Source organism: Serinus canaria, chromosome 4 (genome assembly GCF_022539315.1).
Source record: "Serinus canaria isolate serCan28SL12 chromosome 4, serCan2020, whole genome shotgun sequence".
Lineage (NCBI taxonomy): Eukaryota > Metazoa > Chordata > Aves > Passeriformes > Fringillidae > Serinus > Serinus canaria.
The window spans coordinates 12749442-12765223 of record NC_066317.1 but is presented as its reverse complement, the minus strand read 5'-3'; the positions used below and the strand labels follow the sequence as shown (position 1 = coordinate 12765223).

Below are 15782 nucleotides of genomic sequence, written 5' to 3'. Positions count from 1 at the left end.
AGCAAGAAGGAATGTAAACATCTTTGAAAAACTGCTTTGACTTAAAACAGTGTGTGTTTTTTGACGACCGCTTGAGTTACTAAATTAACATTTAACTTTCTTGTTGAATACACCTGTTAAATGTTTAAACATAACAATACGCTTCTCATTTCTAAATAAAGCAACAATTTCTCTGAGGAAAACGAAGGAGGAGGATGCTTACAGCTGATTCAAGTATAAGAGTGTCTATAAAGAGGCTCATATGCTTTTTCCCCAGCTTTTATGGTAAGGAAAAAGAACATCGTTGAAATCCAGCATAATGAAAGTGTAAACATGCAAAAAAATATTAACAGAAAAATAGCATCAAAAAACTCGCTGATTCTTCTGCACACCCGTGCTGTTTTTTCCCCCTCATTCAGGCAATCAACTTACCAGGTTAAACACAGTGTCGACTATATCTCTGTTGGACACTTCACCAACTTCCACCAGTCCTGTCAGTACAGCAAATTTCATCTTAATGCCTCGGATGGGGACTCCTGGATTCAAAGGCTGCAGCACACTTCCCCCTTCAGCAGCATTTCCTTCTTTTCCCGCTCCTCCTCCTCCATCATCACCTGTTGGCTGAACAACTTGTTTGCCTTCACTCGCCATGGCCAGTTCACCGCAGGCTACGGCTTCCAGCGTCAGCCCCACACGCTCGCCGCTCCGGGAAGAGCTGGTCAGCCGGAAAGGTGAGCGGCGGCCCTCTGCTTCCTTCGCTGGAGCTCCGCTTCCCGAGAAAAGCTGCGTCCGGCGGGGGAGGGTGTCAGGCGGGCGGGGAGGACGCGCCCTCGGAATCGCGGCTCTCTCCTCGGCAGGAGGCGTCTGTCACAGCGCTGCCCTCGGGCAGGTATTCGCAGCCCTGAAGGACAACCCGAGGTGTGTTTCAGCCCGCGCTCCGTCAGGCGCTGCCCACAGCCCGCACGGCCCCAGCCCCGCGCCCGGTGGGAGCCGCCCTGGGAGCGCTCACGCCTCTCCCCACGGAAGTGCTCCCGGACCCGCCGTGCTCCGAGCCCCCACCTCGAGGATTTAATCTGCTTTTCTCTCTCTCTCTTTTTTTTTTTTTTTTTTTTTTTTTTTTTAACCAAGAAGGAACACGTTCCTCCTTCCCGCCCGGCTGCTGCCCGCCGCGGCCCGGGCTCTGCTGGGGCACGGCCACGGGCAGGTGCAGCGCCCCGCCAAGTTCGCACTCACCGCGGGCTGCGCAGGGGGCGCGGGCTGCCCGACGCGCGGCTCCGGGGCCGGGAGGCGGCTGCACTGCCCGGTTGCGGGCTGCGCTGAGCCAGCCGCCACTCCGCCCGCCCAAAGGTGCCTCAAGTTCCAGCCGCCGCCACCGCCGCTGCCGCTGCAGCCGCCGCCGCCACCACCTCACAGCGCGGTCCCGGTCAGCCCCATCTCCTTCCTGCCGGCGCTGCCGCTCGCTGCCGCCATGACAGCGCGGAGCCCCCGGAGCGCCTGCGCGGGCCGGGCGCGGGCGGGGCCGCGGCGCGGGGCGGGAGCCGCGGGCTGCGCACGCCCAGGTGAGCGCAGGTGAGCGCAGGTGAGCCAGAGCCACGCCCTCCCCCTCATTCCCCTCATCCCCGGGGACGCTGCTCACCTGTGAGGATGCAGCGCCCGCTGGGCTCGGACGGTCTGGAGGCTGTGCGCAATAACTTGTCCCAGACTATTGTAGTGTTCACAGAATTGGTAGGGAAGGGGCCTCTGGAGACATTCTGATCCATTCCCCCTGCCAAGGCAGGGTCACCTGGAGCAGGTGACGCTTCCAGGTGGGTCTGGAATGTTTCCAGAGCGGAAGAGTCCTCCCTGGGCAGCCTGTTCCAGTGCTCTGTCACCCTTAGTATAATGTTCTTCCTCATGCTGAGGTAGAACTCTTAGTGTTTTAGCTTATGGCCATTATTCCTGTTCCGGTCACTGGGCACTTCTGAAAGAGTCTGGCATCATCCTCTGGGCACCCACCTTTGTGATATTTATGTGCATAAATGAGATCTCCTTCGGTCTTCTCCAGACTCAAGAGACCCCAGCTCCAACAGTCTCTCCATAAGAGAGATGCTCCAGACCCCTCGACATCTTTGTGTCCCTTCCCTGGACCCCCTCCAGTAGCTCTTTGTCTCTCTTGTCCTAAGCAGCCCAGAACCAGACATAGCCTCCAGACGTGGCCTCACTAGGGCTGAGTTCTGTCGTTGTTCAATAACTGAAGTTTTTGCCTGAAGCTATTTTCTTTTTCTTTTGGTAGTGGTGGTTTTGGGGGGTATTTTTGGGATTTGTTTTAAGAATCAAAGAAACCCAATGCGAACAGCGGGCCCCCAGCCTGGCGCTCTGCATTCGCGGACACTCCCCGCAGGAAAACCGCGAAAAACTGCAGCTGTGTGGGAGAAGCTGTTATTTGGATGCTCCAGCTCTGGCTCCTACCACCGTCAGAACGAGCCCGGGGAGTCGGGTGAGTCGCTTCTACCACCCAAACCTCCAGCATGGGCGGGCGCGCTGTCGTTCTTCCTCTTCCTGCTGCTCTCTGGAGAGCGCACTGGGAGCGAATGTGGGTCATGAGAGACGCCACCCAGATGTGACTAGCTGAGGAAAAAAGGGAGCAGGATGAGGGAAGGAAAACTCGCTCTCTTCCTAAAGGTGAATAGCCTGTGAAGGCGGCGCCGGTTGTTTCGGTTTCTCAGAGCTGCTGTCACAGCCGCTCCTCCCCCCCCCAAAAAAGTCTCCCCAAAGGGGTGGCAGTGCGAAAACCCCGTGCCCCGAAGCCCCTGCCAAGCCCCGGGCTGGGTGGCAGAACCTCCACGTATAGATGGGGTAAAGCACGAGAACTGCTGCCCTTTTTGTGCTCTCTCCTAGGGTGACGTGAGCTATAAATAGGCATCAATCCCATCCTGTCTCTTTTGTGTGACCTTTTACTTTAATTTATTTGATATTAATCTGAGTATCTGTTAATAAAGAAGTGGGAGGGTCTGCTCGTCTGAACTCTTCTTTCCAGGAGTCTTCAACTATGCATTTTTAAGGAGACTGCCTGTGTTAAGGATTAGACACGCTCCTAAAGGCTGTAGGGTCTTGTACCAGCTGTTTAACACACAGACAAGTGTTTGAGGTTTATTAACAAAGTATCACAGCCAACAAGACAGCATCAAAGATTTCAAAAAAAAAGATCATCTCAGCAATGTGAACATAACCTGCAGACAGATATAGAAAACAAATATAAGCATATGTACCTTTCAACCCTTCACATCCTTTCTGATATAAGCTGTCATTAAGGTAGTTCTATGGAGGGGTAGGGAATGAAGCTTTAAACTGGTAAAAATTTCTGTGTTTTGAGATCTATCATTAAAGAATTTCCAAGGAGGACAACTGGCATTTCAATGGGAAATAAAAATTTCTCCTTACACTTGATACTGCACAAATGTTCAGGATAGAACCATTTGAATGTACCCCTCCCTGACTGTATTTACATAGACAAAAAAAAAGGTAGAAGCAAACTCAAGCCACATTTTTTCTGGGAAATGCTTTTCTGAAGTGATCTGCAATGTTCTTTATAAGCATACCATATATTATTGCAATTATTTAATATTAATTATTATACTAACTGTATTACTACTAATAACATTATTATCAACATCGTATAAAATTTTAACTTGCCCGTGGCCCAATATTAGTATGTGTAGGTATCAAATTTCCCACAGTTTTGGGGCAAAAAGTATGAAGCACTCAAGACAAGACACATTCCATTATGCCTGTTCCACTCTCTTCCTACGTAATTTTCTCACATTGTTACTTTTATCTATAGCATACATGTCAAGACTAGAACACTTCATAGCTGCTCTCCTGTTTGAATTTCCAAGTCCTAAGAAAAGACTAAGCTGCTTTCATTCCTTTTCTCATTTTCCTTGGTTACGTGCATACATATACAATATTAGGGAGGGATCTCTAATTTGAACAGCAAACATCTGCAGTTTCTTCCTCAGAAAGAGAAATGTTTAGAACAGTAATGTTGATGCACTCAGCCTCTGCAAAGCTGCAGTGTTCTTGTGTGGCTACACACACACTGTGTAATCTTGAAATTTTAATCTTAGTGTTTGCTGCTGCCAGCATTTCCCATGCATATTTTGGATTCCTTACATCTACTGCTTGATCTTCCCTGTCTTTCTGAGTCACCTGTAGTATACTGAAGTATTACCTTCCCTTCTGTAAGGGACATACCATTTTTATTTGAGCCTTTAAGCTGGCTAAGTACACAAACATGTCAGCTTTATCTACCTGCCATTGAGTATGCCCTCTCTCCATGGTCGGCCTTTAAGATTTCCATCAGGCTATTTACCACCAGGCAAAAGCAGAAATGAAATAATGTTTGGAATTTTTTGCATACCTAGTGACTTGGAGTACGTGTCCTGTTTGTGGCCTCTCTTGTTACCCAAAGAGAATGTAACATTTATTGTTAATATTTTTCTGCTTTCTGCTTTGTTTTAACATCTCATTGGAAAGAAAATACATAAAATACAATAATTGCAAAAATCCAACTTAATGGATTTCAGATGTTTCCATCTAAACTGCCTACTCCAATAGCCAGCAAATCTAGCTTGCCAGGGAAAGCAGCACTGTCACATTGAATTCTGTCAGATCTTCCTGTATTTCCTTACAGATAGATAAATACTCCCTGACTGGCCTTGATTGTTAAAGGCAGTGGGATAGTTAGGCCAGCAAAGTTCAGAAGACTGCCAGTTCAGAGTTCCATAGACAATTGTTTAAAAATGTTTTTTCAACCAGGTAAAATCAGTGTTAAATTCTTCAGCTGACCTGTTGATCTCAATTTGGGCTGGATTTATGTTCAAGCAACCATGCCAAAAACCCATTACCAAAGATCTGGAGAAACAGACTAGATTGGATTAAATTAAAGTTATTTAAAAGATAGCTGAGAGTTGAAAGTAAACCCTGTGGTCCTGAGCTTCCCAAGTGTGGTTACAAGCCCAGTGCTGGTTCTGCCTCCCACAAGCAAACTGGAAGTGTTGCGCTAAGGGAATAAAAAATGACAGCAGTTTTCTGTAAACCTTACACCCCAAAAGAAAAATCAGAAAGTGTGGATTAAAAATTGGCTTAAACCCCATCTTGGGAATTAACTCCACAAGACCTTATGGCAAGTACTAGCAAGGTCTCTAGGCCCCATTTTAAGAAAAATTATACTTTCTCTTTAAATAACCTTTAAAATATTACCACGGGTGCTGGTTTAGATGCTTTGTTCAAACCTTCTGAACCTTTTATTCATCACTGGTCAGACCCCTTTTGGGATGCCATGTCCAGTTCTGGGCTCCTCAGAACAAAGGCACATGGGCACACTGGAGCAGGTCCTAGAGCAGCCCCAGAGATGAAGAGACTGAAGCATCTGGTAGGAGGAGAGCCTGAGGGAGCCAGGGGAGAGAAGCCCTGGGAGTTATTTGAATGTGCATTAATAGCTGGTGGGGAAGTAAAGTACAGCAGCTGAGGAACAGACCCATTGCCAGCTCCATTGCATCTGTTGTAAGAGCAATTTTTGGCAGCTGGAGTCATTACCCTTTAAATTGCTGCAGATAAATCTGAGCAGTGCTCAGGGATCAGATCTTTTAAATAAAAGCTCCCATTTAGTTCATATAGGATAAGAAATAACTTTCATAACTTTCCCAGTGCAACTAGACTGATGTTCAGTTTTGTCAGGGTCTAAGGGGGCTTCATGACACCCAGCAATGTCAAAAAAAGTTTTAAACTAAGTATATTTTAGCAGCTAAATACTATGACAGTCATTTTACTTCCCTTCCCTCATTTTGCCTAAAGGCATAGATTGGACAGACAGTCCATACTATGCCTTTAGGCAAAATGAGGGAAGAGAAGTAATGCATAATTTTATAACTTTTTATGACCAAATGCTTCTTAATCTTGAAAAAATGGCTGCAGGTTGTGCTAGGGAGGTTTAGATTGGATATTAGGATCAAAGGGTTATCCAGCATTGGAGCAGGCTGCCCAGGGAAGTGGTGGAGTCATCCATCCCTAGAGGTATTTAATAGATGTGTGAATGTGGCACCTGGGGACATGGTTTAGGGTGAGATTGGCAGTGTTGGGTTGATGTTGGACTCCATGATTTAAGAGCAATTTTTCCAGCCTAAATGATTCTATGATTCTGTGATTTAGAGCTTCTTTAAAAATCCTTTAATATTTTAATATCCTGGATCTTAAAATTTAATTGAAAAAGCCTCTTTTAAATATGGTTCACCTTAAATATGACAGGTCCCCTCAGTTTCTACAGAGTACTTCAAGAGAGCAATGTCATCCCAAAGCAAAGATCAGCCTTGCCTAAAGAGAAAGCTTGCTTTCTTTTTGATTAGGTGTGAAAGTTTTTGCAGTATGTGTTTGATGGCATTATTTCATTTTTAGATATATTTGGGTTCAATTTTATAATGTAGGATTTTACATTTTTATAATGTACTTTTAAAAATGCAGATGGTGATATTTTTTCTCATTTTTCTTTACAAGTGTAATCAGTATAACTCTTAATTTGTCTGCATCATGTGTTCATGATTAGTAGATTGCTGCTATCAGTGCTCTTTAAAGCAGATAATAAATAAATGAATGTTTAATGAGTCTCAGCTAGGTGGCATTGGAAAATGGATTTCCATTCTCTAAGGAATTTATGCAGGCACTGAGCTGAAGTAGTTGCTTTACCTCATTTCTTTGGTTCTCCTAACCTAGAAGGAGTATTCAAAATGTCATTGTAATTCCTTACATTATGCAGGTTATATCAGGAAATATCTCATGAAGTTTTATCACAGCAAATTCTGAATAAATTTATGGAACACCTCATTATGTACTGCTCTAAATGAGCAGTCTTTACTTTTCCTTTAATTCTGCACTCTTATTTTGTTAGCCTTTTTCTTTCACTCACACATTTGTACTAAAAGATGTGATTGTTGTTGTTGTTGTTGTTGTAGTCCTCTTCAGAATCCAGCTTCTGGCAGCACTGAAAGACACATTTGCTTTGTTTACTGCTTTGGTAGTAAACCCTGCATTGGTTTTGGGCAGAACAAAGGTTCCTGACATAAGCAAACAGAAAACACTACAAATCATGTTTCTTCACTTGGGCCCTGTTCACTGAAAGAAAAGTTTAAATTTATGAGGCCAGATATCTGTGCACTTGCAGAGTGTGCTGGAAGGAGGTGTCTTTGCAGGTGCTCACCTGCCTTGCTGTGCTGCACCCAAAGGGTTCTGTGAGCCTGTGGAAGCAGCTGCTCCCACCCCTTCCCTCATCACATTCAGTTTGCACTGCAGTTGTTTTTAAAGTACTGTTCAAACTGTCCAGCCAAGCCTGGTCCAAAAGAAGCATAAGATCCAGAAATAACTCCATATTTGAGTTTTGAGAGAGATTATAAGAGGTTTTCTGCATAAAACTCTAGTATGATCTCAGCGGATGTTTTGAAATCCCCAACAAATTGCTTCTCACAGAGGCTGGATTAAGATCTGTGTAGTAAATGCAGTTACGGGCCTGTGCTACAACACAGCAAGGAATGAGTAACAAAAGCTTGAATTATTACTATTATTATTAAAAACGGCTCACAGTTGTAGATATGGTGATGCTTCAGTCTTTCAGTTCTATCGTACAGTTTGAACTACAAAGGTTAGAGATGCTCCTGGATACAGGAGCCGTATGATCTCTCTCTGGCTTTTAGTACTTCTCTGGATCACAACACTGAATCAAAAACACTGAATCAAAAACAGAAGAGAACAGATAATCTTGAGGATTTTGGCAAAGTCTTTTTTTCCCAGAAACCACATAGCAACTGGTGGCCACACAAAAAGGAAAAAATGAAATAAGGGGGAGATTGTGTCTCTGAAAATTCATGCTGCATTTGGTCTTCTTTTTTTTTTAGTAGCTTTTGGATGCTATGTTGATTTTGGCTCACCTGAAACCTTTCTAATATAGCTACTAATTCCTTATATTTTTCTGTCACACATATATTTTTGCTACCTCATTTTCTTTTCAATATAGCTCCTCCTAAATTGATGCTTTTCTAGGATTCAGAGGGAGGAGGCTCTGTGGGAGGGAGGAAATTTAATAGGGCTTTGTGTAGGACAATGAGCAGGTAAAAGAAGCAAAGGTGATCTTCATGTTTTAGAAGGAAGGAGAAGGACAATATCAAAATGATGAGGTAAATTAAACAGAGGATGGAACAGCAGAAAGTGAAAGGAATGGAGACTAAGAACCTGTTTTAGAGAAACAGGAATCAATGGCAAGGAAATGCCCAGGCAGACAGTCCATGCAGAGCAGTAATGAATCTGTTCCTGCTTTAGGAACAAAATGGAAACAGGAATAAAATATTTAGAGGATTGTAGTTTTACCAACCTGCAGTGACTTACATTGGATTATTAGAAGACATGCACCAAGGAACATATTTACCTGAGGAGTCACAAAGTGATCGAGGATTGTCTGACTGGATTAGCTTCGGTGTTTTGCATATCAAGTCACTCAAACTGACTACTTTGCAAAGCAGCCAGTTGCTCTAAGACAGTAGCTTATTTTTAAGCATCAGGCACTGTGGAAGCCAGTATTTCCTGAAGATTCAAATCTTTTACATAATCCTTTCTGTGTAATCCCCTATATGTTATCCCCACAAGATTAATGAAACCAGTGATTCACCACTGTTCCGATTACTCCAGTTAGCACCAACTGAAAACAAAAAAAGTACTTGCACCTCAAAATGCTGTGAACATCTAGCTAACTCAGGGGAGATAGGAGATCAGAAGAAAATCTGCAATCTGGTAGCAGGGATCCTATATTAGCATATGGAATTAAGGCAAAATGAGGAGATAGAATTAAGGAATTAATTGAGCAAAGCTGGATCTAAACAATCTCTACTGCATCATGTCCATCTTGGTTTGGTACTGCTTGACCAGATGGTAATACATTGATAAGAGGTGCTACCAATGTTACAGCAATTCGTCTGTGGAAGTAGTGACAAGGGACATGAAGCCAGTCCCAGCTGTTACCTCGATGAATAGTCTGTGTGAAATTCATCTTCTTTATGTTGATAAGAGATGAATTGCAGGATGAGTCTATGAGTTGTGTGGTGACTTAAATATGATGTCAAGTGATCGCCCCAAATGTTATTAGTAAAAGCAAGACTATTGTTACCTCTGCAGCTGCCAGCCACCTACTCACCTGCCTAAGGGATAAACTGATCCATTTCTGTTAATGAGGATTAGACACCATTGTGGAAACTATTGATTTACATATGACCAGATAAATGAAATTAAACTTGTGGTATGTTATTGCAGTTTCATAAAAAAGCCACAGCAGTATCCTAGCACTTGAAAATACTGCAAGAATTCTGATCCAGACTATGATGCACTGCAGCCACATTATCCTGTCTAGAATTATTTCTCATTACTGCTATCTGCTGCAGAGTTTCACAAAGGTACTTAAGTATTGTTTCACTCTGGCTCTGGTATTACAATCCTAATAAATGCAAAAAGGCCCCAAAGATCCAGAATCTTTTTTAAAACTTATTCCAGTAGTTCTCATAAATCCTAAATTTACAGAGAAGATTTCAGAAGAAAACATTCCTGAGACCCTTTGGTTTTCTCACATTCATGCACAGAAGGCTAGAGAGATGTTCAATAGGATTGTTTTAATCAATTATCTGCATCAGATGAAGAAGCTATATACTTCAGGTCAGTTAAAAATGCCAAAGGATGAGGAAAATAGTGAAAGTTTAGCAATGAATACAATATTTTCTTCATTTTTGGTCTATTTAAGGCATGGACTTCTTTTCATATGGGAAAAGAAGAGAGATGCAAGAATGCTGCAAAATAATTTCATGACTGTGATTCAGCCAAGTAGGCACTGGGAATCTTTAGAGAGAGCTTCCCAAATCATGGCACGTGCCAGTGGTGGCACACAGACCACTCCCAAGTGCTGTTCAGGAAAGAGACAAGAACTGCTGCTGCCTCAGGGCTTTCAATAGCAACATCAGGTGCTGCACATCCTCCTCTTTAGGCCTGCCCAGGGATCCCAGAGCACACGGGCAGAGGCCTCTGTGAAGAACCTGGTGAATCCTCCTTCAGTTAGCACCTTTTGTGTGATTTACTTCCAGACACCTTGTAAATCTGAGGGAAGATGAACAGTCTAGGTTATCCCATGTCCTACACTTTAGTCATTCCGAGTGCCCTGGTAGATATTATTACTTTTTTAAGTATACCTAATTTTGCATTGTAATAATTTTTTAATTATTCTTAATGGTCTCTTTTTTTTAAATAATGCAATTTTTAATTGCTCTGCCAAATTCATCACTAATGGGTTCCCTATACCTTAAAAAGCTAGCTTTCTTCTGCATGTTTCCATTTCTTTGTTATGTTCTTATGAGCTTGCAAATCTGTAAGCACTTTTCTCTGTTTGCAGGCCAATGGGGGAGGTCAGGATGTTTATAAAGACCTGGAATTCCAAAAAATTCATTTTGTATTTTAGTTTTGATTACTACCACTTAAGCGTAATGACAACATCCATCCATTTAAAAGTCCAGCTTCACTGGAAATTGGGGTTTTTTTCCAGTGAAACACTGCTAATCAAAAATGTATGAGTAATGCTTTCATAAGTAAAACAAAAAAAAAAAAGGTAAAATAGTCTCATAAAATAAAATAAATAATGGAGAGTGAACAACTTTCTGTTCTAACATGGCCATCTGTCATTTATAAAGACATCACCCCATTAACCTGTCTAATCAACTCCATTCTTTTTTCAAAGTTGATTAGGTAAGTTTATGAGGAGATGTAGATGTTCTCTTGATTAAATCTGTTGTAAAATGGCGTCCCTGGTGTTCTGCTTTGTGTGCATTCACACATATAAAGGTAATTACAAGTACATATCACTACTGTAAATTCCATGCTTGTCATATTACAGTACATGACATTTTCATTTCCTCTTGGTGAAAATGAAATCTGATATTTTCTGTTCAAGCAATAATGACCAATTAGAATTTGTTATTATTAATGTTTACCCAAAAGTACTCCAGTTCGTGGGGTGGTTTCCTCCAAGGCAGCTGAATTTATAATGTGGAAAAAAGGGGTTTGACATGTTGCTATACCACCTTCAGCCATTCCCTCTCAAGCCTAGTTATCCCTTCAGCAAACAGGTAGATCCTTATGGAAAACCCACAATGCAAGGAAGAATATTACTGAGTTTCAAGAGAGATTAGCTCAGCTGGCCAAAGCCTGGTGCTAATAATGCCAAGGTTTTGGGTTTGATCCCTGAATGGGACATTCACTTAAGAGTTGGACTCTATGATCCTTATGGGAGCGTTCCAACTCAGAATATTCTGTGAAACCATTCCTTTCTGTTGTAGCAGACGCAAGGCCGGCTACGGCTCCATGGAGGGATGTTTAGAGATAGGTATTTGCTGAGTCATAGGAATTAAACCAGGAGTCCTCACTCTGGTCCTCCAGACCTGCTTATCTCTCTGTGACCCCATAGGCTAGTTTCCCTAGCCCTTACAATTGGTCATTTTTCAATCCTCCCTAACCCTATAAAAGAGGCTGTCTTGGCCCATTTCTTTAGAAGAGCAGCTTCAAGACCCTCTGTGAGACCCTCAGAATAAACCATCGTGGAACGCTCTTGGCCGCCTTCTCCTCTCTCATTTCGTCTGCCTTCCAGGAGCCACGGCCAGCCGCAGCCCCTACGAGCAAGCTGAGAGCTGAAACCATAAAAGAGCTGACTTTCACTAAGAGCTGACAATCACTAAGCTTGCTAAGGGTCACGGCTGAGCAGCAGTCTGGCCTAGGGCACCCCAGCCTCCAGAGGGCTGAGGTGTTTGGTCTTGGACTGCTTGCCTGGGGCGCTTACCCTGCGGGGAACCAGCTATACGGCTAAAAAGCTAGCCCCTGTGGCTTCATTTATTTTACATTCTGTGAAACCATTCTCCTTGAAGACATTTCAGAAGTCTGTCTCTGACATTTCCTCCCTGGTATTTTGCTTTTATCACAGGAAGCAGAGCTCAGCTGTCCTGTGGCAGTCGGAAGCAGTTGAGTTGCACCAGTCTTGGTGCAATGTGGTTAAGTTACCTATGCCAGGATTGATTTGGTAGCCTCGGGTGCCACCAGCAACTGGGAAAATGATTGGAAACTGGCCCTCAGAAGGGGGCCAATCCAAACTGCACTGTCCCTGGGAATCACAACAGGAAGGTTTCTCTAGCACGCAGACAAAGTTTATGGAGATAGCTCAAATACTGAGTACATTTTAAATGCTTAACTGGTCACTTAGGGAAGCCCCAGATAGGTTGTATTTGACAAAGTGCCAGTTTTTTCACTGAAAATTTCAGCATTTGAATTATTTTTTTAATTGCCTACTTTTTTTGTTTAAAATAAAAGACACATCCTCAAATCCTGAGATGTGTAGATTTACTGAGATTTAAGTAGGTTTTTCTAAAAAAATCTTTCAATGGTGATGGAAAGCACCCTTATTTTTAGAGGGGTTTGTGTCTGAAAATGAAAACTTGTTATATCTGAAATCTTCCCTCTAGAAACTTTCCTCTCTAGAGGCAACCTGAGAGATGGACGACACACAAACCCACAGTGAAGAGAGGAGGAAAACCAGCCCTATATTCTATGGAGAGAGAGGGTTAAAAAGGAGCAAGCAGTTGGAATTATATTGGGGCATATCATAGAATAGAAAGCAGAAGATAATTTTGGGATCCTCCCTTTGGAAAAAGGAAGCAGATCTGCTCTACTCTCACTGAAATTCAGTGGAGGAAGCTGGCTGGGGAGTGTTAAAACTCAAGGAATGGCCAGCACATCTCTTGACATATCTCAGGGTATTAGAAATTCAAAGGCAGCCTAAAAATATTCCGATATAAATTAGATACCCATAGCCTTGTCTCTAGCATAAACAGAAGAATGGAGAATCTGACTGGCCACTTTTTCCTCTTTCTCAGGTCATAAGCACCCATGCCATGATCACAGACATAACGTGGCAGCTGTTTCATCACCTTTTTCTCTCTCTGACACTTGGAAAAACAAGGAGTTGGCTTATGTCACATTTATGGTCTGAAAACAGCAGGATGTGATACTATGCAGCAGCTATTTTTAAAACGTAAAAAATTGTGCAGCTTGGAATGATTTGTGCTTTACTGGCTCTTCCCTTAATACTTTTTTTACTCAAAAGTGAAGAGAGAGAGTAGTATCAGAAGCGGAGAGTAGAAGTAATAGTGGCAGACTGAAAACTGAACTTCTGCTTGTACTGGCAGCCAGCAGACAGGATGTCATGAGAATTTGTGGATGCCCCATCCCTGGAAGTGTTCAAAGCCAGGTTGGATGGGGCTTTGAGCAGCCTGGTTTAGAGGGACGTGTCCCTCTAAACCAGGTTAGAATGAGATGATACTTAAGGGCCCTCCCAACCCAAATTACTCTGTGATTCTGTGATTCATGGCAGGGTGCTCTGAAGGGCAAAGGGCCACAGAGATTGGTCTGCCTTGGATGCCAGCCTCCTGAAAGCGCAGGGACCATCCACCCAGAACTGTGGGAAAATGGGTGTACACAGAAGGCAGCCAGACTGGTTGAACAGGAAACTCCTAACTCAGTTCAAATGTGACAAGGAAGTGTGTGGGGCTGGAAGTGGGGATGGGCTGAGCAGTAGAAACAGAAGTTTTGTGGCTCTGCAGGGATGGAGTTGGGTGCTGCTACTGCACATTGCCAGACAGGGTGTCGAATCCACAGCCATGGAAATTTTAAAAATGCTTGAATGCATAAAACCCTGAGCAACCTGTCTGAACTTTCCAACCTAAATTACTAATGATTCTATATTCTTTACAGAAATCAGAGTTGAACAGGCCAGCCTAGACCACTTTCCTCAGGGCACTGTCCATCTGAGTTTTACTCTACAGAAAGGCTACTTGCCATTTTAACTCAGTCATGTGAAATGAACCTAACTTAAACTTAATCCTTGCTGTTTCATTTCCAGCAGTCTTTCTTCTCAATTTGTGCGACATGTATGTACCAGTATATGCATTTCTTTCTTGAAGGGGATGTCAGTTTTTGAATCAGCATCTGCATTGTTATGAGGATTTAAAGATGGAATCAATGAACATCATGATTAAATGTAGGGTAGAATTGTTTTTTTTCTACAGAAATACAGGCTGAAGTCTTCTTTTTGTTGTTTCTATGTGCACAGGCAGTTTATAAAGGTATAATATGATATTTTGTAATGAGAGGTACTTCAAGTTCTTGTTAAAAATTGTCTCATTTTGAATATTGGTAGTTATTAAAAAAAAATTTACTAATGTTTTCTGATAGCCAGTCAAATCAGAAGAAAAAAATCCATGTGTTGTTAGCATGATAAAAAATAAAGAATGCAAGAGTAGCAGGAATTTTCTACAACAATCACTGCACTTTTTAATATAAAATGAATGGATTTTAAAATATTTATAGGAGGGAAGTAAACTAGATGACTTCTTGATGGCACTTCCCGTAAAATATTTCTGTGATTTTTTTGTTAGGATATCCCATTACCACAGGCATAAGCCCAGGGTTGAGAAGCCTTTCTGCATAAGTTCATGCATGTTGAAATACAGTAAGATCTCTTTAGTTAGATCATTGTATTTAGCTGAATAAGATCCAATAAAGAAGGCCTAAGTACAGAAGTAAAGATTTACATGATCTGGTAGTGCAGCTGGACTGATTTTGATGAAAATGTTGTGGGTGTTTTTTCCCCCTTTTATATTTTAAGTACAGTTCCAGTACTTAATGGCAAGGATATGTATCCATTTCAAAAGAATCTCTCTTTTTCAACTTAAAATTTGTATCTTAAAAGGATACAGAATTAAAATAGGTGTTATCAGATGTTAGCATGCAACCTCACTGTTTAATAACTATAGCAAATGGGAGTCCTGCTTAAAGAAAGAGGCAAAAACTGAACAAAGGGCTTTGTTCAGCTGTAAAAAATAACTCCAAGTATCCACATGTTTTTAAAGGCTTGAATTCCAGCATTACAGGAGTGTGAACCTCCTTGAGGACTGGATATAGTATCATTCTAGCGATAAGTCTGTTTGCTGCTTTTTGAAAAAGAATTTTCCACTGAAATTATGGCTGCCAGATTTCCTACATCCCTTGCTTTCCTCAAATATTTTGAAGGCTCCCATCATCTTAATATAAGCTGTAAAAGGGATGATTTGGCCCCAGGACTACATATGCAGCAGTTTTTATGACACTTCAGACAGCTGGTAGTCTGAAAAGCACAATTTGAAAGCTCTTATGTGAGCAAATAATCATGTTCTCCGCTTACTAAATTAATTTAATGGGCCACATTGTAAAATTACACTGGAAACCATTCCTGATCCCTGAGATGAAACATGCTACTCTTCAAATAATGCTGTACAGTGAAATATTTATTCCTTGAAAGGGAAAAAAAATCACAGAAATATCTTAATTTAGCTGTGGTACCTGATCTTTCATGTTTTTAACATATGGACTCAGTAAAAGTGGTGATTGGGTAAATAGACATTCAGGCATATGCTTTTTAGACCAAAACTTTCAAAGTCTCATTTTCTTAATTTGAAGTGGGTGCTGGATAAAATGCACGAGGAAAGTCAGGGTTTTTTGCCAACTACAGCATAGTGGAAATCTTCTTGCATAATGAAGTGTTAACTAAGTCATGCTTTTGGAGAATGATTTAAAGTGTGATTCCAGCACCAAGAGACTGTGAAAAAAATAGGGCACCATGGTGCCTCCTAATTTCAGCATAGGATATGCTGAGTTTGGAAGGAAAA

The 15782-nt window shown here is 42.2% G+C and overlaps 1 protein-coding gene across 4 annotated transcripts in view; it reads right to left on the bottom strand.

The window, feature by feature from the left end:
* The window catches only part of LRBA (LPS responsive beige-like anchor protein), a 367787-nt gene extending 366318 nt beyond the window's left edge, over nt 1–1469 (bottom strand). For all 4 annotated transcript variants that reach the window (XM_030238944.2, XM_030238946.2, XM_030238947.2 and 1 more), the window contains exons 1-2: nt 1213–1469; nt 412–880 (exon numbers count right to left, since the gene is read on the bottom strand). In XM_030238944.2, the coding sequence (XP_030094804.2) occupies nt 412–630 (219 nt within the window). In that variant the 5' untranslated portion in view covers nt 631–880; nt 1213–1469. The remainder of the gene's footprint in view (nt 1–411; nt 881–1212) is intronic.
* Between the last annotated feature and the right edge of the window lie 14313 nt (nt 1470–15782).